This window comes from Chiloscyllium plagiosum, unplaced genomic scaffold, assembly GCF_037043375.1.
Source record: "Chiloscyllium plagiosum isolate Xiang-an unplaced genomic scaffold, Cpla_swu_hap1 HiC_scaffold_16, whole genome shotgun sequence".
In the NCBI taxonomy this organism is placed as follows: Eukaryota; Metazoa; Chordata; class Chondrichthyes; order Orectolobiformes; family Hemiscylliidae; genus Chiloscyllium; species Chiloscyllium plagiosum.
Genome location: NW_028270154.1, coordinates 21,562,269 through 21,588,171, shown reverse-complemented (window position 1 = coordinate 21,588,171; position 25,903 = coordinate 21,562,269). Strand labels below are relative to the sequence as shown.

The 25,903-nt window shown below is 41.1% G+C and overlaps 1 protein-coding gene across 6 annotated transcripts in view; it reads left to right on the top strand.

Annotated features, from left to right (window-relative positions):
- LOC122556527 (vascular endothelial growth factor C-like) overlaps positions 1 to 25,903 on the top strand; it is a 92,958-nt gene that overhangs the window by 46,175 nt on the left and 20,880 nt on the right. For 3 of the 6 annotated variants that reach the window (XM_087995209.1, XM_043703272.2, XM_087995206.1), the window contains exons 2-6: positions 10,083 to 10,293; positions 12,228 to 12,418; positions 15,287 to 15,438; positions 21,265 to 21,377; positions 22,553 to 22,892. In XM_087995209.1, the coding sequence (XP_087851335.1) occupies positions 10,083 to 10,293; positions 12,228 to 12,418; positions 15,287 to 15,438; positions 21,265 to 21,377; positions 22,553 to 22,892 (1,007 nt within the window). The remainder of the gene's footprint in view (positions 1 to 10,082; positions 10,294 to 12,227; positions 12,419 to 15,286; positions 15,439 to 21,264; positions 21,378 to 22,552; positions 22,893 to 25,903) is intronic. The other 3 variants (XM_043703273.2, XM_087995207.1, XM_087995208.1) reach the window with 2 other exon arrangements.

The window sequence follows — 25,903 nt, the reverse complement described above, 5'->3', positions numbered from 1 at the left end:
AAATTTGATCTGCCACGCCTGGGCCCATTGGCTTATTGATCAAGGTCCTGTTGTACTCTGAGATAACCTTCTTCACTGTCCACTCCACCAACTATTTTGGTGTTATCTGCAAACTTACTCACCATGCCTCCTATATTCCCATCCAACTCATTGATATAATTGTCAAAAGCAGTGAACCCTGTACTGATCCTTATGGTACACCGCTGGTCACAGGCCTCCAGTCCAAAAACCAACCCTCTACCACCACACTGTCTCCTACTTTCAAGTCAATTTTGTATCTAATTGGCTTGATCCCCTTGGATCCCATGTGATCTAACCTTACTAACCAGTCTACACTACAGAGCCTTGTCCATCGCTTTGCTGAAGTCCATACAGACAACACCTACCACTCTGCTTTCATGTATATCCTTTGTCACCTCTTCAAAAATCTCAAGTTAATGAGATACGATTTGCCATGCGCAAAACCATATTGACTATCCTTAATCAGTCCTTACCTCTCAAAATGTGTCTAAATCCAGTCCCTCAGAAATCCCTCCAACAACCTATCCACCACTGACATCAGGCTCATCGGTCTATAATTCACTTGCTTTTCCTTGCAGCCCTTGTCACATGATCTACCATATTAGCCTGTCTTTCAGCACTTCACCTGTAGCTGTTGATGACACAAATATCTCAGCAAGGAGCCCTAGCTTCTCACAAATGTCTGGGAATTACCTGATCAGCGCCTGGAGATTTATCTATCTTTGTGCGTTTTAAGATGTCCAGCACTACCTCTTCTTTAATATGAACTCTTTTCAAGATATCACTATTTATTTCCCCAAGCTCCCTAGCTTCCGTGTCTTTCTCCACAGTAAATAGTGATGTAAAATACCCATCTCCTGTGGTTCCACACATAGACTGTCATGTTGATCTTTAAGGGGCCCTATTCTCTCCCTACCTGCTCTTTTGTCCTTAAGACACTCTCAGATCAGATACTCATGAGTTAAATGTCCCTCTGGTCTGATCAAACTGCCTCATTTTGTGCATTAGAAGAGCAACCTCCAACCTCTATTGCTCTTTTGATATTTCTGTTGCCTGCATTTGTTATCTTTGTGTGCAAGAGCTTTGTTCCAAAGGAGCTGCATGTTGAACCAAAAGTCTGCATTTAGTTTTTGTTACTGGATCTGTTGGCAGTTAGAGTTGCAGCGATGATTTGTTCTATTAATGACACAAACAGGCCTCATGCTTTAAATTAAATCTGAGGGCTAAAGTCACACGTGCTGAGTTACTCACATTCTTTCGAAGACTCCTGTGATAAAGCGAGACCAGATGTTGGTCACTACGATATGTTATCAAAAATAATTTTCAGTGAAATATAATCTACTCTTATTAGCCACTGAAATCCATTCAAAATCTCTGTAATAAATTGTGATAGGGAATGTTCATGATTATTAACTATTCGGTTATGGCTGTGGCTTCTTGGAATGATTGGAGATTCAACAACCAGCCCCAGTCATTTGCACTGTGCCATTGAATACATCAAGATCGATACCAGAAGAGCTGTTGTAGTGTAATGGTAGCATCTCCACCTCTTGAGCCAGGAAGCTGGGGTTCAAGTCCCACCTGCTCCAGAGATGTCTTCAGTCAATTCAATTCACTCTGTGTGATATCAAGAATGGTTGGAGGCACTGGATACTGCAAAGGCTCTTCGCCTTGACAATATTCCAACATTAGTACAGAAGAATTGTGCTCTAGAACTTGCTCCTCCCTTAGCCAAGCTCCTCCAGTATACTTACAACACTGGCATCTTTGTAACAATGTGGAAAATTGCCCACATCTGTCCTGTAGACAAAAAGCAGGACAAAACCAATTACCGGCCCACCGTTTCTCTGGATCATCGGTAAAGTGATGGGAGATATCATTAATAATGCTACCCAGCAGCCCCTGCTCAGCACTTACCTGTTCAGTGACGCCCAGTTTGGGTACCACCAGGACCGCTCAGATCCTGACCTCATTCCAGCCTTAATTCATACATGGACAAACGAGCTGAAATTCAGAGGTGAGGTGGGAGTGACATCAAGGCCACATTCAACTGAGTGTGCCATCAAGGAGCCCTAGCAAATATGGAATCAGTGGGCATGGGGGGCAAACTCTCTGCTGGTATGAGTCACACCTGATACATAGGAAGATGGTTGTGATTGTTGGAGGTCAGTCATTTCAGCTCCAGGATATCCCTGCAGTAGTGTCTGAGGCCTAACCATCTACAGTTTCTTTACCAGTAACCTTCTCTCCATCATGAGATCAGAATTGGGAATGTTCGCCAATGATTGCATAATGCTCAGCACAATTCAGAACTCATCAGATACTGAAGCAGTCCATGGCCAAATGCAACAAGATCTAGACAGTATCCAGGCTTAGGCTGACAAGTGGAAAGTAACATACTTGTAACACAAATGCCAGGCAATTACCATCCCAATAAGAGCCAATCTAACCATCGCCCCTTGACATTCAATGGTGTTACCATCACTGAATTCCCCACTATCAACATCCTGGGGGTTACCATTGACCAGAAACTCAACAAGACTTGCCACACAAACACTGTGGCTACAAGGACAAGTCAGTGGCTAGGAATATAGCGACAAGTAACTCACCTCCTGATTCGCTAAAGCCTGTCCGTCATGTACAAGGCACAAGTCAGCAGTGTGATGATATATTCCCCACTTGCCTAGATAGGCACCTCCAACATACTCAAGAAGCTTGACACCATCCAATATAAAGCAGCTTGCTTGATTGACACCACATTCACAAGCATTCACTCCCTGCATCACTAACACTCAGTGGTAGTAGTGTGTACTATCTACAAGATGCATTGGAGAAATTCACTGAAGATCCTCAGATAACACCTTCCAAACCCACAACACTTCCGTCTAGAAGAACGAGGGCAGCATCAAGGGTGGAAACACTATCTATCAGTTCCCCTCTGAACCATTCACCATCCTGACTTGGAAATATAGCGCTGGTCTTTCACTGTTGCTGGCTCAAAAACCTGGAATTACCTCCCTAAGGACCTTTTGTGGGTCAACCTACAGAATGTAGACAATTCAAGAAGGCAGCTCACCACCATCTTCTCATGGACAACAAGGGTGGCACAATAAATGCTGGCCAGCCAGCGATGCTCTCATTCCACAAGTGAATTAAAAAAATAGAATTTCATGACAGTTGCTAAATTATGTATGTTTCCTAGTTGTGTTTCTTGTATTAAAACTACATTCAAAAGTATTTAATTAGTTGGAAGATGTTTTTGGATAGTCTGAGGTTGTGAAATACACTATAAATTTTCATGTCCTGCTTTCCGCTTTCACAGAGATATTGTGCAATTTAATCAAATGCACTGCAGCAGCATTGGGATTACATGAGTCAGTAGAGAGTTTTTGGTGTTCATTTCATTTCCACTTCAGTACTGAATATCTTTTTCTGTGTTTCAAGGCAAACTGATTGATACCTCGCTGCTGGGAGAAAGTGAGGACTGCAGATGTTGGAGATCAAGAGTTGAAAAGCACAGCAAGTCAGGCAGCATCCGAGGAGCAGGAGAGACAGTGTTTTTCATGCATAAGCTGAAGGATGTATACCCGAGACCCTGTCTCGCCTGCTCCTTGGATGCTGTCTGACCTGTTGTGCTTTTCCAGCGCCACACTTTTCGACACTGATATCTCGCTGCTGCCTTTGCTGTTCATGTTCTTGGTCACCTTATTTGATTTAGTTTGATTTATTGTAGTCATGTGTACCTAAGAAGAGTGAAAAGCTTTGTTTTGTGAGCAGCACAGCAGATCATAGCAACAAGGACACACAGATCAGAGGGTGCTTAGAGTGAGGCATACAGGTTACCCTGCACAGGAGGTGCACAAGGCAAAATCAACATTATTTGAATTTAGAGAGTGCATTCATCAGTCAAATAACGGCAGGGAGAAAGCTGTTCTTCAGCCTGTTGGTGCATGTGTTCAAATTTCTGTATCTGCTGCCTGACAGAATAGGTCTCTCTGTTTATGTTTAGCCTATTAAAAAGGAGAGATGTCACATCACCACCATGCACATAAAATAACACTTTAAAGTCATAGAGTCATACAGATATACAGCATGGAAACAGAACCTTCGGTCCAACTCAACCATGCCGACCCCACCCCAATCTAGTCCCACCTGCCAGCACCCAGCCCATATTCCCTCCAAACCCTTCCTATTCATATAGCCATCTAGATGCCTTTAAATGTTACAATTGTACGAGCCTCCACCACTTCCTCTGGCAGCCCATTCCATAAACACACCACCCTCTGCATGGAAACATTGCCCATAAAGTCTCTTTTATACCTTTCCCTTCTCACCCTAAACCTATGCCCTTTTATTCTGGATTCCCCCACCCCAGGGAAAAGACTTTGTCTATTTCTCCTATCCATGCCCTTCATGATTTTGTAAATCTCTACAACGTCACCCCTCAGCCTCTGACGCTCCAGGGAAAACAGCCCCAGCCTATTCAACCTCTCCATATAGCTCAAATCCTCCAACTCTGGCAATGTCCTTGTAAATATTTTCTGAACCCTTTCAAGTTTCACACCGTCCTTCGGATAGGAAGGAGACCAGAATTGCATGCTACATTCCAAAACTAACTAATGTCCTATACAGCCGCAACATGACTACCTAACTCCTGTACTCAGTACTCTGACCAATAAGGGACAGCATACCAAATGCCCTCTTCACTATCCTATCTGTCTGCGACTCCACTTTCAAGGAGCTATGAACCTGCGCTCCAAGGTCTCTTTGCTCAGCAACACTCCTTAGGACCTTACCATTAAGTGTATATATCCTGCTAAGATTTGCTTTCCCAAAATGCAGCACCTCACATTTATCTGAATTAAACTCCATCTGCCACTCCTCAGTCCATTGACCCATCTGATCAAGATCCCATTGTAATCTGAGGTAACATTCTTCACTGTCCACTAATTTTGGTGTCATCTGCAAACTTACTAACTGTACCTTTTATGCTCAAATCCAAATCATTTATATAAATGATGAAAAGGAGTGGACCCAGCACTGATCCTTGTAGCACTCCACTGGTCACAGGCCTCCAATCTAAAAAACATCCCTCCACCACCATCCTCTGTCTTCTATCTTTGAGCCAGTTCTGAATCCAAATGTTCTCCTTGTATTCCATTAGATCTAACGTTGCTAACCAATTTTCCAATGGAAACTTTGTCAAACACCTTACTGAAGTCCATATAGATCATGACCATGGCTCTTCACTCATCAATCCTCTTTGTTACTTCTTCAAAAAACTCAATCAAGTTTGTGAGACATGATTTCCCAAGCACAAAGTCATGTTGACTATCCCTAATCAGTCCTTGCCTTTCCAAATACGTGTATATTCTGTCCCTCAGGATTCCCTTCAACAACTTGCCCACCACCGATGTGAGCCTGACTGGTCTGTAGTTCCCTGGCTTCTCCTTACCACCTTTCTTAAACAGTGGCACCACGTTAGCCAACCTCCAGTCTTCCGGCACCTCACCTGTGACTATCAATGATGCAAGTATCTCAGCAAGAGGCCCAGTAATCAAGAAATTAGGTTTAATGATTATGTTGACAGGACTATTTCGGCATTTCATCTCCACCCAACTAAACCTTTTAGTTGAAGCTAAAATTGCCTTGACTGCACTTTTCACACCTTGACAAGTTATTATTGACTTAACCAAAAGATTTGAGCTTGATAGAGAAAGAATAATCTTACATTGGTCTTGTGCTTTTCTCAGTATGTCTCAAAATGCTTTACATTCCAGTGAAGTACATTTATAAAATCATTCAGTTATACTTGACAGAAACAGATCCTTTTGTCCGACTTGTCCATGCCAACCAGATTTTCCAAAACTGATCTAATCCCCTTTGCCAGCACTTGGCTAATATGCATTTAACCCATTCCTATTCATAAACCCATCCAGATGCCTTTAAAATATTGATATTGTACCAGCCTCCTCCACTTGCTCTGGCAGTTCATTCCATTCACGCACCACCCTCTTCCTGACCCTTCAGGTCCCTTTTTAACTCTTTGCCCTCTCACCTTTAAGCTATGCCCTCTAGTTTTGGAATTCACAACGCTGGGGGAAAAAGACCTTGACTATTCACATTATCCATACCCCTCACGATTCGATAAACCTCTATAAGGTCACCCCTCAGCCTCCAAAGCCACAGAGAAAATAACCCCAGCTTATTCAACCTTTCCTGATAGCAACCTTGGCATCATCCTTGTAAATCTTTTACGAACCCTTTCAAGTTTAACAACAATCTTCCTATAGCAACGAAACCATAATTAAACAGTGTATTCTAAAAGTGACCACCAATGTCATGTGCAACCACAACATGACTTACTACCTCCTATATTCAATGCACTGATCGATGAAGGCAAGCCTGTCAAATGTCTTCTTCACCACCCTATCTGCCTGCAACTGTACTTTAAAAGAACAGTGTACCTGCACCCCTCGGTCTCTTTGTTCAGCAGTACTCCCCAGGGCCCTGCCATTAAGTGTATAAATCCTACCCTGGTTTGCCGTACCAAAATGCAGCACTTCACATTTATCTAAACCACCTGCCACTCCTTGGCCCATTGGCCCATCTGATCAAGGTCCCATTGTACTCTGAGATAACCTACTTCATTGTCCACTATATCAATTTTGGTGTCATCTGTAAACTTACTAACCATACCTCTTATATTCACATCCATATGATTTGTATAACTAAAAAGTGACCCAGCACCAATCCTTGTGGCACACTGCTGGTCACAAGCCTTCAGTCTGAAACACAACGCACTACCACCACCCTCAGTCTCCTACCTTCAAGCCATTTTGTGTTTGCTTCGCTAGCTCCCTCTGGATTCCATGTGATCTAAACTTGGCAACCAGTCTACCTTGTTGAACACCTAGCTGAAGTCTAGATAGACTCCGTCCACTGCCCTGACTTCATGAATTTTCTTTGTCACTTCAAAAAACTCAGTCAAGTTTGTGAGACACAATGTCCCAAGCGCAAAGCCATATGGACTATTTATAACCAGTCCTTGCCTTTCCAAATGCGTCTAAATCCTGTCCCTCAGAATCCCCAACAACTTATCCACCACTGACATCAGACTCACCAGTCTATAATTCCCTGGCTTCTCCTTAACACCTGTTCTAAATAAGGGCAGCACATTAGACACCTTACAGCTTTCTGGCACCTTCTGACACTGTGGCTGTCAATGATTAAAAAAAAAATCTCAGCAAGAGACCCAGCCCTTCCCTAGCTTCCCACAAGATTCTGGGGTACACTTCATCAGGGCATGGGGATTTACCTACCTTTATGCATTTTCAGATCTCCAGCACCACCTTTACTGTAATATGGACACTTTTCAAGACATCATTATTTATTTCCCCAGGTTCTCTAGCTTCCATGCCCTTCTTCACAGTAAATACTGACACGAAACATCCATTTAGCATTTCACCCAAACCTGCATTTTCACCCATTGTTGATCTTTAAGGGACCCTATTTTCTCCCTGGTTACTCTTTTGTCCTTAATGAATCTGTAGAATCTCTTTGAATTCTCCTTAGCCTTAATTGCCAAAGCTATCTCATGTCCCCTTTTTGCCCTCCTGGTTTCCCTGCTCCACATACTCCTATTGCCCTATACTTGTAGTGAGTGGAAGTGCATTCACTGTTGCTATACAGGATACATAGCAAACAATTTGTACATAAGCAAGCTTCAGTTAAAAACAATGGAATAAATGTGTGTGATCATTAATTGGCACTTGGCACTTGAGGTTGGTTTATCCGTGAGACAGCAGGTCAGATAACACAGCACTCCTGTGCCACTTAGGTTTTCTCTTCAGAGGTGATAAATAACTGAATCAAACTGATTGATGATAGTGGGATCATTTCATAAATAGTAACAAAATGTGTTTAAATAAAGCAGTACCACTTTTTTCTATCAATTACAATTTCCAAAAGCATTTGGTCAAAAAAACAAACTGTTATGGTGTCAGTTAGTCAAACAGTGATAGGGCTGGAAACAAGAGATTGGAATTTACATTTCGTTGGCACCTTAAGAGAGGTGGAATGGAAAGACAGTGGCCCACTTGCGATCAGATCATCAAAGTGAGCATCGGGAGTGCAGGCTCGGAATCTGTTTGGCACTGGAATTATGCTGTTGAACATGAGCTCCATCACAGCTACAAACATGAATGACCACTGCCCCCTCTATTTCTTATTGATGATGCCAAATGGTTCCCAAACCATCTTCTATCCAATATCCAAATAATGTGGAGGGCAACAAATACTGTAAATCCATTTCTTTTTAAACAAACTCAATTGCTTCTTCATAGGAGATTCTAAAATGGGGGGAGAGATTCTGATTTAAGCACCCACACACATTACATAATAGCTAATTCTGACAATTATGCCCATTCATGAGAATTGCACTTTCGTTAACCCCCACCATAGGGAAGTGACTTACCTGATATATGACCCTAAAATCCAATGCTGCTGTAATCTCATATCAGTTAGCCCAATAGGAGTAGAACTGCAATGTTAGCCAGTCACTCAGTAATATAAGTACCCATTCTACTATTAGTCAGCCACAACTTAAAGGATAGCACCATCATATCTGTCAATTAGCTACATTGGCTGCAGTAGTGTGAAAGGATTAAGACAGAAACTAGAGGGTGCATCAAAATGGGACAATCGACTATACAGTCATAGGGCACAATCAAGGAACAATCAATCAAATGAATAGAGATGCATCATCATATAGCAGTCGTTCGTACACAAATAGAGATGCCCAACTGTGGTGTCAGTCACACAGCCTTAGGGACACATAATTATGTGCACAATTAGGCTCAAATTAACAGAATTGTATAACCATGGGGACCGTATGTTAGGGCTGTCCTTCCATAGAGACTAGAAAACCATCAAATGAAATTTTGTTCCCTGATCAACATTAAAAATATTTCTGCAGGTCAGCCATCGAAAAATCATAGTTTCTTACAGCATGGAAGGAGGCCATCTGGCCCATTCTGCCTGTGCCAGCTCTTCAGAAGGCCTGTCCAGTTGGCCCCAATCCACTGTTCTTCCTCTTATATCTGCCACTTATGATACATCATTGAAAAATTCTTTGAGACAGAATAAAAGGTGCAAAAACGCTGTGAGGTTAACGTTATTTTTTCGATAAGTTCCCTGTGTTAGTTATTCTCCCTACCCTTAGGGTGGCACAGTGGCTCAGTGGTTGGCACTGCTGCCTCATAGCACCAGGGATCTGGGTTTAATTCCACTTGTCTGTGTGGAGTTTGCACATTCTCCCCGTGTCTGCATGGATTTCCTCTGGGTGCTTCAGTTTCCTCCCACAGTCCAAAGGTTTGCAGGTAATTTGCCCAGAGTGTCCAGGGATGTGCAGGCTAGGTGAATTTGCCCTGAGTTACAGGTGTAGGGTAGGGTGGTTGGGTCTGGGTGGGATGCTTTTTGGAGGATAAGGACGGACCAAATGGCCCGTTTCCACACTGTATGATTCTATATCCTGTTCATTACAGGTAAGACCATAAGATGTAGGAGCAGAATTAGGCTATTCAACCCATCGTGTTTGGTCTGCCATTTTATCATGGCCGATATGTTTCTCAGCCCCATTCTCCTGTCTTTTCCCTATGATCCTTGATGCCCTAATAGCTATTCATTCACCCTTTTTGACTAATACTTAAATATTCATCTTACCCGGACTCTTTCATTCTAATATGCCAGTGCCATTTAATCGTCACTTAACTGTCTAATGTTTCATTTCACATGTTTCCTTTTCAGCTTTGCCTGAGCTCTGTTCCCTAATAGTATCTTCTGGGCTGATGGTGTTTTTGTTTTTTTTTGTTGGAAGTGAAATGCTTCTTGTGAACTTGTTTGACGTCTAGGAGATTGAAAGGCTTCAGTGGGGCAGGAAGGGTTGTCTTGACAGCAACAGTTTTATCCCAAGGTTGATCAATTGGTTCCCAACTGAGCAGGCTGCTGACTCTGTGCTTCCTGTTCGCTGCGGTAGATTCATTGAATTCTTCTCATTCCAGGGCCAGGCTAGTAGCGAATTGGAGGACCAACTGAGGTCTGCCTCAAGCGTCACGGAGCTGATGGACATTTTCTATCCAGAATACAGGAAGATTCATGAATGTCTGCAAAGGAGAGTTCACGTAGTCCAGCAGGCAATGTCAGAGGCTGAGAAAAAGGAATGGAAGGAGGCAGCAGCGTTTACACTGTCATGGCAAGATGAGGACATAAAAAGTGAGCCACATTAATGCTTCATTTGTTGTTGGGTGGTGAACAAAAAAAAACCTGAGCAAATTTGTTGCGTGTTTTGCACTTTCATATAGCCTTTATCAATCTCAGGATTTCCCAGAAGCAGTCATTAAAATACTTTTGCAGCACCGACACTGTTGCAATATAGAGAAGGGCCCAGATGTTCCGAAGGCCAGACGGTCACTATTTCAAGATAAATGGGAGTTGCACACAGAGACCCTGCGGAATCCCCATTGTAGCACAGCCAAAGGCATTACCAAAGAAGCTGTGACTTCTGGGTCATTGCCCTGTGTCTGGCATTCTCCAAAGGCCTCATTTAAATTGAAGACTTTGGATAGTTTTGATGAACTTAAGTAAAATAATTACTTTGGAAAAATTAGACTATTAAGTATAGAGTCTAACCTCTGAATTTTTAAAATTCATTCATGGGATGAGGGTGTCACTGGCAGGCCAGCATTTATTGCCCATCCCTAATTTCCCAGAAGGCAGTTAAGATCCAATCAACTGTATTGTTGTGGGTCTAGAATCATATGTAGGCCAGACCAGATAATGATGGCATTTTCCTTCCCTAAAGGACCTTAGTGAGCCAGATGAGCTTTTCTGACAATCGACATTGGATTCATCGTCATAACTAGACTCTTAATTGTAGATTTTTATTGAATTCCAATTCCACCATCTGCCATAGCAGAATTCAAACACAGTTCCCAGAACATTGGTTTAACAGTCCAGTTCCAGCTACGTCTCCACAAAACCACATGTAACACACGGTCCATGACTCAACGTTTGTTTCCACCCCAGCCCTTTCACCTCCGCCAAACGTTGGACCTGACCTGACGACCTATTAGATACCCTACAGCATGGAAACAGGCCCTTCGGCCCAACTAGTCCACACCGACCCTCCGAAGAGTAACCCACCCAGACCCATTTCCCTCTGACTAATTGACCTAACACTATGGGGCAATTTAGCATGGCCAATTCACCTGACCTGCACATCTTTGGACTGTGGGAGGAAACCGGAGCACCCGGAGGAAACCCACGCAGACACAGGGAGAATGTGCAAACTCCACACAGACAGTCACCCGAGGCTGGAATCGAACCTGGGACCCTGGTGCTGTGAGGCAGCAGTGCTAACCACTGAGCCACTGTGCCGACCTCTGGACCCAAACTCTCCAGGTCCAACACCCAGCATTTAACCCCCATGCCACTGGACCCAATTTCTGCCATCTTCCCTGACTTGCCTTAAACAATGCACTGCTTATCTTACACCCTGGCACCTCACCACTCTGCACAGTTACCTACTTACTGCTTGTCATCCTACACACGTGGCCCCCTACTCATCTGACATCCGACTTTAAGTGTCCCAATCCATGTAGCAAAGGTTTTGGAATCTGTCTGCAAATCAGTTATGATCTTAATGAATGCTGAAACAAGCTTAAGGTGGGGGGAAATGGCCAACTCCTATTCCTATATGTACACAGTGTCAATATTCACCTTCACATAGTGTGATTCATGTCCTTCCCACTGCTGTCAGTTCCTCACACAGCAGCTTATGTGCAAGTCATGCTGGCAGGAGCTGTATAAATGCAAGTTGCTTTCTCTGAAACCATCAGCAGAGACAGACTAATTATCTAGAGCATTTCTAATGGAAAGATGATGATGAGAATAGCTACTTCCAAATCACCTCTCTATCCTTTCCGAAGGAAATGGCGTCTGGTGTCAGAATTTACATATAAATTGAAATAACTTGCAATACTAGGAAGGGATTACTTTAAAATCACTTCTTTTAGAGATGAGACCTAAAGACTTGACTCATAGCCTTTGCCTTTCCCTGTGAAAAATCCTGCAAACTGTTCTAAGTAGTTTATTTAAATACATGTTTCATAATAAGCTACTAATAACTAAACCAAATCATTTGACAGATGTTGAACTTGAATGGGAAAAGACTCAGTGTAAGCCTAGAGAAGTGTGCTTGGATGTGGGGAAAGAGCTTGGGACTGCCACAAACAAGTTCTACAAACCTCCCTGTGTGTCTATCCACAGATGTGGAGGCTGCTGCAATAGGGAGGGACTACAGTGTGTTAACATCAGCACTTCATACGTGAGTAAGACAGTAAGTAATTTTTCCTATCAATTCACTTTAAAATCTTGTCTAGCTTGACTTGCTTGTCTGAAATTTTTATTCTCTATTGACGTGTGAGAGACGCAGCAATCAAACCAATGATGTTGGCAACCTCCAGTCACACACATGTTTTATACAATTTCTTCTTCGAAGATGAATGTCAAGATCAAGGCCAGTAGTTATTGACCAATCCTCATTGCCCTCAAGAAAGAGGTGCTGATCCATCTTCTTCAATATTGCATCCCAAAAAGGTAGGTGCACCCACACTGCTGTTCAGAAGAGAGTTTAGAGACTTTAATCCAGTTAATGTGAAGAAATTATATTGTTTCAACTCAGGATGATGTGTAGCATGGAGGAGAACTTGCACGTGATGGTACTTCCATGTGTCTTACAGTTTTTCCTTCCAGATGACAGAGACCCTAGTTTTGGATGGTGCTGTTGAAGGAAACTTGGCAAGTTGCTATGGTGCTACTTGTATACGGTAAACACTGCTGCTAATGTGCAACTGCAGCGGAACAAGTGAATATTTAAGGTTGCGGATGGCGTGTCAATCAAAAGAGTTCTTTTGCCTTAAATGGAGCCAGGCTTCTTCACTGTTGTTGAACTTGCATTCATCCAGCCAAATGGAGAGAACTCCACCACAGTCCAGATTTTTGCCTTGTGGGTGTTCAGCAGACTCTGGAGAATCAAGAGGTAAATTACCTGAAGTAGAATTCCCAGCCTCTGACCTGCTTCTGTCGCCATTTTGTTTATATGGCGGGTCCTGTTCAGTTTCTGCTCAGTTATAACCCTCAGAGGTTGATGGTAATGGTTCACTGATGTTCATTTCATCCAATGTCAATGTTAGAGATGGTCAATACCTGTACCTTTTGTACTTGCCACTTATCAACCTAAGTTGAATATTATCTCAGACATGGGCTGCTTCAACGTCCAACAAATTGCAAATGGTACTGAACACGGTGCGATCATCAGTGCACATCGCAGAATCTAATCTTATGTTGGAGAGAAGTTAATTGATGATTGTATCTAGGGCACTACCCCAAGGAACTCCTCCTGCAATGTCTCACAACTTAAAACCTATGGTCTCAAACAATGACAACCAACTTCCATTGTTTTAGATATGACTCCAACCAGTAGAGAGATTTCACTTTGATTCCCATCGACATCATTTTTGTTCGGGCTCCTTTATGTCACACTTGGACAAATGCTGTCTTGATGTCAAAGGTCATGACTTGCACTTCACCTCTGGAATTTAGCCCTTTTGTCTTTGTATGGACCAAAGCTGTAATGATGAATGGCCTTGCTGAACCCAAACAGAGTATCAGGGAGTAGGTTATTGCTGAATTCATGCCACTTAAGAGCAGAGTTGATCATAGCTTGAAAATAGATTGATGGGGCAATAAATGGCCAGATTGTATTTGTTTTGCTGGATAATTTTCCATATTTCCAGGTAGATGCCAGTGTTGTAACTGTACTGGTACAACCTGGCCAGCAGCTTGGCTGTTTCAGAAGCATGAATCTTCAGTATTATTATTGTCAGGCCCATCGCATTCGTCGTTAACACTGAGTTGAATTATATATCACATGGAGTGAATCAGATTGATTGAAGACTTGTATCTGTGATGCCTCTTGGGAAGCAATGAAGGTGGATCAGTAATCCTTTCAACTACACCTCTCCCTGTTCTGTATCAACCACTATGGCTCCTGTAACACCGTCCAAACCACAACCTAGACCATCGAAAAGGGCAAGGGCAATAAATACATGGGAACAACTGCAAGCACACCCGCACCCCAGGCAACACAACCTTTTAATTGGAACAATATTCCATTCCTTCACTGTTGCTGGTTCAAAATCCTAGAGCTCCCTGCCTAACAGCATTGTGGTGTTCCTACGCTTCAACGTTTGTGAATAAGTTTGAGTAAGTCAGCTCATCATCACCTTTTCCAGGTGAATTAGGGATGACAATAAATGCTGGCCTGGCCACCGACATACACATTCCTTGAATGAGTTGAAAATTATCCTTCTCACTCAACCAATCCTGAATGTACCATTTTGTTTTCAGCCTTTCCCAACGTGCTCAACCTGCATTTACAGAATATTGCACTTGATAGGAAAGAGATGGAGATATTGGAAGGCAGATGAGGGAAGAGAGAAATCGGCCTATGGGGTAGAAGTACCATGTTCAGCTGGGTAAAGCATTCAAAAACGTAAACATTGCAATGGAGCTGAAGCAATAGCTATGGCTTAAGTACATGTATCAAATGACAAATGCACAGAAATATAGGAATGAAAGAGATATGGGACAGACAATACATAGACTGATTGTTAAATAGTAATGCAAGTGTCACAGTATGGTAAGGATCAACATTAGAGATACAGAACTGTGAGCAAATTGAAAGAAAGCTAGACATAAGGTCAACAAATCAAAGTAATCAAGGAAGCACAGGATATGGAGATTGAAGCAAACAAAGAGGGAGATATTTTTTCCCACACTAAAACAATGACTACACTTCAAAAAATTGCTAATTGTCTGATCATGAAAAGTGTTATGCAAATGTTCAGTTGATTTCTTTAAAAATGAGAATTCACCCATGCAAATTGTGAGTTAGAAAGAAAACTTCTGGGCAATGAAAGGCATGGCAGGAGCATGAGAAAGGACAAGGGACAAACAGAAAATTGCAAATCTGCACAAAGATCTCAGCTGTACAGAACTCATCCAGAGAAATTTACAGCATTACCCTCCTTTCCTCAGTACAAATGCAGTTGTTTTACCAAATTCTTTGTACTACTTAGTCAGCTGTTTTCTGTATTAAAACTAATTTCATCATATAGAAGCAGTTTGTGTTTTATTTTTCCAGTTGTTCGAGATCACACTGCCACGAGTTGGATTCTCCAAACTAGTCATGATCAGCTTCATCAATCATACTGCGTGTACGTGTCAGCCCAAGCGAGATACCTTTGGACAGTCCCACTCGATTATCAGACGTTCTTTTCACATTTCACAAACCGGGTAAGAATCAGTGTGCTCACATCCTGGCCCAGTCAAGTTCCAGAATTTCACATTCAATTCACTGGAATTCAGTTCGAGCAGTAACCACTCAGGGAGTTACACTAGTGGTGGGAGTGAAATCCAAACTAAGCTATTCCTTTTGTGGGAATCAACTTCTATATGTGACGGAGGTTAATGGGATATGAGGGTTGGGGAGTGAAGTTAGGAGGAGGAAAATAATGTTAAATCTCATCCTTAGGAATTTTTACTTTTTGGTGCCAAGTGACACTGGACAGAGTAACAAAACAGTAGATTCATTACTGGCAGTTCTGTTACAAAAGACGAGGGAGGGAGAGCAGTCAAGAAGTGAATGGAAGAATTACCCAGCAGCCTTCCTGCTCCTTTCAAAGGTGCCACACCCTCCCACCTGCAGCCGGTGGAATTCTTCTTTAAATATGTCAATCAAGACCAACTGGATAACTATTTGTCATTTTAACCCGGGTTAACTGGAGTGGGGATGGAGATGTGGTTTTCATAGCAGGCTGGAGAAGCAAGAGGGGTCCTCCAGGTCCCACATGGATCACACTGCTTTCTAACAGGTGTCTTTATTGCCTGCTCAAAAGACAATGTCCAAACTAAAACCTTCAAAAAAGACAGCAGTGATATCAATGACTAAGCCCTGCACGTTAAGCCAGTGGAGTCGATTTTAAATGTGTTTGTTCAGTCCAAATTCTCTATTCTGACTCTAACCTTGTGTGAATCTTAATTGTCATGGAATTCTGTGCTTACTTCTAATTATACTATTTATTAATACAATTGTTTCCTTGATGGAAAAAGCTTACTTCCCTTTTGGAGTTATAAATACGTTAGAATGTTTAGAGACCAGGAACTGATATGGTTCTGAGCCAATTTGTTGCAAATAGGTCCTGCTAAAATGCTGTTTACTTGTTATACACATTCTCAGAGTTATTTTGAAGTAAAACAATGGAAAAATATAACATTACATAGATCCAATAATCTGAAAAAACTTGGAAAATTGCATCCAGATAATGGAGCGTGCTTTTGCGATAGTTGCTTAGAATATGTGACTCAGCCTGCCTCTGGATAGAACTATTAATTTACTTATTTCCCTTATTTTCATCCACCTGTTTCTCCAAAAATTTGTTGACTTTCGTTTTAAACATGGTTTGAATTCAGTTATTCTCAGAGGCTGGAATTATTTTTCTAAACCTCCATTTCTCTCTTTTGATCATGATTTTAATGGTTACTTAGTGATTGATGCATAAGTAGTTGAAATTAGTTTTACCCAATTTAATTCATCAAAAGTTTTGAATTGCCACAAAGCAATGAGCTCACCTCCAAAACATTTTTACTTCACTGGAAAAAAAGCCTAGTTTCTGTACTGGAACTGTAAATCGTTAAATTATGAGAATAGGTTGCATAGATTAGGCTAATGTTTGCATATGAAAGATTAATGGGGTTATTTAACTGAATAATTTGATGAGGTAAATAGTGAGAAACTATCTCCTCTGATGGGAGTGTATAACTTAAACTTAAAGACAGGGCCTTTAAGGCTAATGTCAGATAGTAAGTTTTGTTTTGTTAGTCAAGGATCAAGGAATTGAACTGTTTACTCATGTTCGTATTTCTAATCCCCTTTCATAACAAAGCTTCTCATCTTCGATATGATCTCAATGAGTGTATTCCATAACAGCATTAATGTGCTCCCTAAAGTTGTCTGATTATTAATACAAACTTTCCTCTAACTGAACATTGAGAAGATTTAAGTTACTCTGTACTCTGCACTTGCCAAGAACTCTGGCACAGGTTTTCAATTAAATCCATCTTAATGTTCACTTACATCGAAGAGACTCCCATCTTTTCTGCTAATCTTTTATCAGTTCCATTCTCTAAATGAACATTGAGAAGATTAAAATTATTGTACTCTGCACTTGCCAAAAACTTTAGCACAGCTTTTCAATTGAATCCATCTTAATGTTCACTTGCATCGAAGAGACTCCCATCTTTTCTGCTAATCTGTTGATCAGTTCCATCTTCACTGACCCACATTGGGTCTTTCTGTTCCAATGTTTGGAATGATCGTGGTTTACAAATTGCTGTACAGTCTCATCATCTGCAGCTTTCTCCAGTCTTGCATTTTTAATCCACCTGCACATTTATCTACTTTAACTTAGTAGCTGAACTTTTAGCTACCTCAACCTTATTCAATAGGAAGTCACTACCGCACAAACTCTTCCATATCTTTTGGCTTTTACAGTGTTTAAATGTAAAGTGCATGACTTAAGACTAAGATTTTAGTTAAATCTACAAGCTCTTCAGCAAAGATTTGCTACTTGCCCTTTTATGCTGCTGCAATTTTTGAAATAAGAACATGTGAAATATGAGCAGAAGTAGACCCATTGGCCTTTTAAGCCTATTTTACGACTCAGTACAATCAATACTGATCTGTTTTTGCTTCAGATTCCACATTGCCATCTACACCAATGACCCTTGAATCCATGCCAAACAGGAATCTCTCCATCTCAGTCTTAAGAAAACTTAATGACCCTGCCTCCATCACCTTCTGAGCTAGGGAGTTCCAAAGTTGTATAATATTGAGAGCGAGAATCCATCCATATCTCTACCCTGGAAGGGCAACCCCTAATTGTAAAACAGTGTCACCTAGCTCTGGATTTGTACACAAGGGGAATCTTCCTTTCCATGTCACCTTGTCAAGACTATTCAAAGCTTTGGCACGGGTGGCACAGTGGTTAGCACTGCTGCCTCACAGTGCCAGAGACCCGGATTCAATTCCCGCCTCAGGCAACTGACTGTGTGGAATTTGCACATTCTCCCCGTGTATGTGTGGGTTTTCTCCGGGTGCTCCAGTTTCCTCCCACAGTCCAAAAATGTGCAGGTTAGGTGAATTGGCCATGCTAAATTGTCCGTAGTGTTAGGTGAAGGGGTAAATGTAGGGGAATGGGTCTGGGGGGGTTGCTCTTCGGAGGGTCAGTGTGGACTTGTTGGGCTGAAGGGCCTGTTTCCACAATGTAAGTAATCTAATTCTAAATCTTCAATCATGTCACCCAACTCTTCTAATCACCAATGAAATCAAGCTCAGGCTGTCTAAACTGTCATCATAAGACCAATCACTCATTCCAAGTATCAATCCAGTGAACCTTCCTTAAATAAGAAGGCCAAAGCTCCACACAGTCTCTGGTTTCACCAATACCCTGTATAAGTGAAGTGTAGCATCTTTCTTTTCATGTTCAATTCCTCTCAAAATAAAGAAGAGCGTCCTATTGGCCTTCTTGATTACGTATTACACCTGCATACTAGATTTTTGTTCAAAGTCCAACCAAATTGTAAATTGTCACAAAAGTATATTAGAGTACTTTGACTTGTTGCTCCCAGTCTGCCAAGTATGCCATGATAAATCTGATGGCTCATGATAACCTGCTTTCCAGGTGAAGCTCCGTGTTGCTGTGCAGGCTTTAAGTATAACAGACAGAAGCTGAGAAATATAGATGTTGGAAGCATTTGGTTACTCCTAACTGATAAAGGTATTCCTAACCTAACAGATTTAATAGCAACGTTTCCAGAATGACAGCGCTGGCCTTTATTGATTTTCATTATTTAAATACGTGAATAGCAATTTGTAGTGGTGCGGTTCAAGTGTCTGATTTAGTACATTATTCATGTGTTTTAAAAAAGTTATTGCCTGAAATACTGAACTTACTTTTTTTATTGAGATGAATAGTGGTATCAATATTAAGTTCTGAACCACACCACCAGTTATGTCTATAACAGGTCGGGTAAACATGTAAGGCCACCAGCTTTGATTTCAGTTCAGGAGAATCTGGTTTGAATTAAGCTTTTCAACAAAACAAATCAATATAGAAAACACCACTGATAAGTTTCTCTCCAAGAAACAGCTTTCCAGAGAATCATACCTGGCATAAGCAAAAATCAAAACTCCAGATGCTGGAAATTTTAAACAAAACACAATCTCCTGCAGAAACCCAGCAGGTCTGGCAGCCTATGTGGAGAGAGAAACAGAGTTGATGTTTCAGGTCTAGTGATACCTTTTCAGCTTCTAGTTCTGAAGAAACGTCACTGGATCAGAAACATAAGCTCTGCTTCTCTCTATGCAGATGAACCAGACCTCTAAGTTTCTCCAGCAAATTACGTTTTTGCATAAGCATTTAGTTTGTAAATCTTCTAAAGCAGGATATTTTTGTTAGAAGTGTGCAGATTATTAGAATTGAGAAAGTTTAGGTGCTCAGAATTATGGAAAAGGTCACGTTGGCAGATTTGGAAAGGACTCATTGAATTGGCTCCACAGCCCAAGGCCAATAAATGGTCAGGACTCAGTTAAGTAGAACCTTAAAGAGTTCATACAGAGGTATAATTTCCCTGGAACACAGTCACTGTAATAGAGTTGGGAATCATGTTGAAAGTTTGTTTTGCTGTGTGTTTTAGAAGTTGCTAGCTGTCTTCAATTGTTTTTTGTGCAATGAATCTCTGTTTCATCATTAAAGAATATCTGTAGCCTTGTATGAATATGTTTTGGTGAATAAACACCATGTTAACTTACTAAACAAAAATAAAACTCAACATAGAGTCACAGAGTCATAGAGATGTACAGCACGGAAAGAGACCCTTCGGACCAACTCATCCATGCCCACCAGCTATCCCAACCCAATCTAGTCCCACCTGCCAGCACCTGGCCCATATCTCACTAAACCCTTCCTATTCATATACCCATCCAAATGCCTCTTAAATGTTGCAATTGTACCAGCCTCCACCACATCCTCTGGCAGCTCATTCCACACACGTAACCACCCTCTGAGTGAAAAGGTTGCCTCTTAGGTCTCTTTAATATCTTCCCCCTCTCACCCTAAACCTATGCCCTCTAGTTCTGGACTCCCCGATCCCAGGGAAAAGACTTTGACTATTTATCCTATCCATACCCCTCATGATTTTGTAAACTTCTAAGGTCACCCCTCAGCCTCCGACGCTCCAGGGAAAACAGCTCGAGTCTATTCAACTTCTCCCTCTAGCTCAAATCCTCCAACCCTGGCAACATCCTTGTAAATCTTTTCTGAACCCTTTCAAGTTTCACTACATCTTTTCGATAGGAAGGAGACCAGAATTGCACACAATATTCCAACAGTGGCCTAACCAATGTCCTGTACAGCTGCAACATGACCTCCCAACTCCTGCACTCAATACTTTGACCAACAAAGGAAAGCATACCAAATGCCTTCTTCACTATCCTATCTACCCGTGACTCCAAGGAGCTATGAACCTGCACTCCAGGTTCTCTTTGTTCAGCAACACTCCCTAGGACCTTACCATTAAGTGTATAAGTCCTGCTAAGATTTGCTTTCCCAAAATACAGCACCTCGCATTTATCTAAATTAAACTCCATCTGCCACTTCTCAGCCCGTTTGCCATCTAATCAAGATCCCGTTGTAATCTGAGGTAACCTTCTTTGTTGTCCACTACACCTTCACCAGAGAAAAACTTCAGCAAAGAAAGAAGGAAATGTCGTAGTTTGCAGGATGATTCTGATTTTAATGAGGATTTTGATGTAACTAAAAATGTAAATTTCACGCCTAAATTACTGAGACTGGAGCTGTAGCATACTTGAAAAGGTAGATGGGCAAATGATACAGTCAGAAGATGCTTGGACTATAATGAGTAAGTTAATGTGCCTGTGCCTGGAAATCCATGCTGCTGCAGAGGGACAAAATGTAAGCTCCCACAGTTGGCAAAACTAACAGAGATCAGATGCTCAGTAAATGGACCTGACAGCTAGTTTTGAAACATTCCTCTCTGTAGATGCATTATGGAGAACAAAACATGTCCACATGGCCTCACCTGGAATCCCCAGTCCTGCAGATGTGTCACCGAGCTGGAAGACTTCAGCTTCGAAGCCAGCAATTCAGAACCAGGTTATTAATTTGCTTTTTACCTCTTCTCAATTTTGGTAAACCTTTACTTGGAAAACATTTGTAAGGACACTTCTGATTGTTAGAGTGTCGCTAAGAGAGGAGAAGATCTGAGCTCACTCTGTTGGTAGTGTTCCACAGGGTAGTGTTACTGACTTATTAAAATAGGAGATGAAAATGTTCTTCAGAGAAGAGAGTGTTAGTTATGTTAACATAACGATGGGGATGCTAGCTGATCAGCCACCTATACTTTAAGGAAAGGAAAAATGGGTAACGTGTTAATTTGCAATTGTTTATTTTGCAGACCATTCAGATAACTGTACCCATGGAGTCAGTTTTGTCTGCTTGTTGTTTTATAACTGTTGTATATCCATTTGCAAATTACATAGGTTTTGTCAAAATAGGAGAGCAACACATTGATATTACTGTCCCAAAATTGAATGAAGATAAGCATCAATAAAAGAAATGGATTAGTGCAGTGTTACCTAGTGAGCATTGTAGCAAACTTCACAAAACCACACCATTAATCAAAACTTCATATCAGCAGAATAAGGTTTATGGCAGTCATTACAATTATTATTCTTAATCAGAATATTGAAAAGCTTCAGGTATCTTTGTAATTTATTGTCTTGAAATAGCTGTAGAGATAAGATTAAAGTTATATTAAAATTAAACAATGAGTGAGAAAATCCATTGTAGTATCTACACGATTTTCCTCACACTTCTACAATCCATATGATTAAGTGAAAGAGGCATCATATAGGCATGGTGCAAAAAAAGCAGAGGAAAGTAACTAACAGAATGTTTTCCTCTTGAATCCTGTTAATGAGGCTTTATAGGTAAAACTGTGAGTGAGGTGCTATCTAATAGAGTAAATGATAAGTGAATGTGACAGCATTGCTCTGAGTTGCCAAACTTGTACATTCGAGAGTGCGGTCTGGAAAAACACAGCAGGTCAGATCCAACAGGCAGAATTACTGAACAGAAGTTAGAGGAGTACATGGACTTACCAGCTGAAGAAGGACTTTTGTAGAAATCTGGGGGTAGACTATTGTCAGCTCTCTGGATTGTTCAGAAATTGACAGAGAATAAAAATAAAATTGAATTGGAGGAAAAACGAAATAAAGCTGTTTACACCATGATATTGGATGTTGCTGACATTTCTTCTCCATACTCAGCAGATGATGGTGGAAGTGAGATGGATGATTTTTGTGGGCCCAACATGGTATTCGATGAAGACACATGTAGCTGTGTGTGCACAAACAGACTTTCCGTATCGAGTTGTGGTCCCAACGAAGAATTTGATGAAAATACTTGCAAATGTGTTTGCAGTAACATAGAACATCATGGTGTCTGTGAGCCTCCAAAGGAATGGGATGAAGAAGCCTGTGAGTGTGTGTGCAACAAGAACTGCCCAAAGAATCAACCATTGAACAGCAGCAAATGCACCTGTGAATGCACAGAGTCAGTGCATTCGTGCTTTCGCAAAGGGAAGAAGTTTGATCCACAGACGTGCAGGTAATCAGATTTTAACAAACCATTTCTTCATTATCACATTGGTTCTAATCTGTATTACCTGTTTTCAATGTAACATTTATGTAACAAGAAACACAGTGGATTTTCGCTCAACTGACATCTTTATGCAGCAGCTGATTGGATTTGCCTTACAAAGGAGCATCAGTGGGGGGTAATAAATCTTTTAGCATAGCACTGGGTCAGAGAATCTCAGCCTAATCGATATGAATATGTTAGCTCATATAGTGCTTAATTTAGTGAGGGAGAAAGCAACAGTGCATGAGAAGGTCTGAATAAAGCAAACCTAAATGGGCAGAATGTTAATTTTTCATTCCAAACTTAATTACTGAAATAATCATCATTGTTTAAAAATGTATTTTGCTTCTGCACTATAGACAGACCTTACAATTCTCTGACTAAGTGAATGTATTCTGGGTGTCACTGCTTTATAAATTTCATGATTTGGAGATGCTGGTGTTGGACTGAGATGGACAAATTTAAAAATCACACAACACCAGGTTATAGTCCAACAGGTTTAATTGGAAGCACTAGCTTTCGGAGCGCTGCTCCTTCATCAGGTGGTTGTGACAACCATTTGATGAAGGAGTAGTGCTCCGAAAGCTAGTGCTTCCAATTAAACCTGTTGGACTATAATCTGGTGTTGTGTGATTTTTAACTTTATAAATTTCAAATTTGGTCCAGATACGTACTTGGATTCAGAAGCACCAGTCACCACTATAAATGAAACCCACATCTCTTACATTGTAGAATTGTTGAGTACTGCTCAAAATCTAGCTATACAATAGCCTAAACGGGTAGTTTTAAATATGTGCCTGTCACCTTACAAACTGAATACATCTGAAACTGGCTGTGCAGAACATGGCTGCTGTATTTTGCCTGCACAACTGTTCATTGGCTGAGAAATGCATTGGGATAATTTGAGGATGGGGAAATCACTCCTTCAATGCATGATTGATTATATTTTAAACTTGTTATAAATAGCCGGAATGAATGAACATTCTGATAGTGCAAAGTGCATAATAATTAAACAAAAAAATTGTATCCTGTAGAATCCATATTTCAGAATGACTTTAAACAATCTTGAATTATTACAAAGCTCTCCTACAACCTTATCCAAATACGAACTATGTTAAATAGCAGCAGGAAAACATATTTTTTATTTTATTTTCCTTTTCCTTTTGCATCAGCTGTAATTTAGAAAATTAACTTGATATATCTTAATTCATAGGAGAAAGTGAGGACTGCAGATGCTGGAGATCAGAGCTGAAAATGTGTTGCTGGAAAAGCGCAGCAGGTCAGGCAGCATCCAAGGAGCAGGAGAATCGACGTTTCGGGCATGAGTCCTTCTTCAGGAAACTGAAGAAGGGCTCATGCCCGAAACGTCGATTCTCCTGCTCCTTGGATGCTGCCTGACCTGCTGCGCTTTTCCAGCAACACATTTTCATATCTTAATTCATAATAAACCAGTCCTCACTTTCACAAAATGTGAGACGTAACTGGTACTAAGCACTGGTCTTCCCCTAATTTTTGTTAGTTCTGATCTTGTGATGGAATTTTACCAAACGAATCATGTCAACTTGACCAGAATGAAAACCTTATTTTTATATAATGTATTTCACAATCACTAGACATCTCAAAGCATATTGCAGCCAGGAAGAATAAAATAAACATTAAGACATAGAAAATAGGAGCAGGAATAGGTCATCTGGCCTATTGAACCTTCTCTGCTAATCTGCACAATCATACCTGATCGTCTATCTCAATGCCACATTTCCATTCCCACCTCACACCACATGACACCCTTAGCTTTGAAAAAGCTGTCTATTTCTTTCTTAAATATATTCACTAACTTGGCCTCCACAGCTGTCAATGGTACAGAATTCCCCAGGTTCACCACCTTCTTTGCGAAAAAAACCTTTCCTTCTCTCAGTCTGAAATGGCCTGCCCTATATTCTGAGACTGTGAACTCTTAGTCTGACCCCTAACCCAGCCAGGGGAAATATCACCTCTGCATTTAGTCTGTCCAGACCTCTCAGAATTTTATATATTTCAATAACATCCCCTCTTGTTCTTCAAAATGCAGTCAATACAAGCCTGATTTGCCCAATTTCTTCACTGACAACAAACCTGCCATCACAGGAATCAGTCTTGTGAACCTTCACTGCACTTTATCTATAGCAAGAATATAATTTCCTAGGTAACCAGACCAAAACTGCACATAATACTCAAGGTGTGGTCTTACCAAGACCCTATACGATCACATAGGACTTCCTTGCTCCTGTACTGAAACCGTTTTGTCATGAAAGCCAACATACCATTTGCCTTCCCAACTACCTGCTGCACTTGTGTATAAAACAATAAACTGCAAATGCTGGAGATCTGAAACAAAAATACGGAAATTGCAGATCTGGCAGTGTCTGTGGGAACAGAGTAGAGTTCACTGCTCGAGTCCAGTGATCCACATTATTCTGCATTTACCATATATTTGCTCACTTTCTCCACTAGTCTAAATTGACCTGAAGCTTCTGTAAGTCCTCCTCACAAATCACATTCTCACTATTTCTGTGTCATCAGCACACTTGGAAATATTATGCTTGGTTTCCTTGTCCAAATCATGGATATATATTGTGAACTGCTGGACCCAAGCACTCACCCATGCAGTACCCCACTTGTCACCATCTTCCACTCCAAAAGCAACCCATTTATTCTTACTCTGTCTTTCCTGTTTGTTAACCAATTCTGAATACATATCACTATAACACCACCAAAATCTCATGTGTACTTTGCACACTAATTTCTTATGTGGGATTTCAAGAGGGAGCTCTGTGGCACAGTCGTAGAGTCCCTATCCCTTGATCAAGAAGCCAAGGTTTAAGTTCCACTTGCTCCACAGGTCTGTAATGACATCTCTGAACAGGTTGATTAGAAAAATAGATATATGTGGGACTTCATCAAAAGCTTCCTGAAAATCCAAATATATCACATCCACTGGT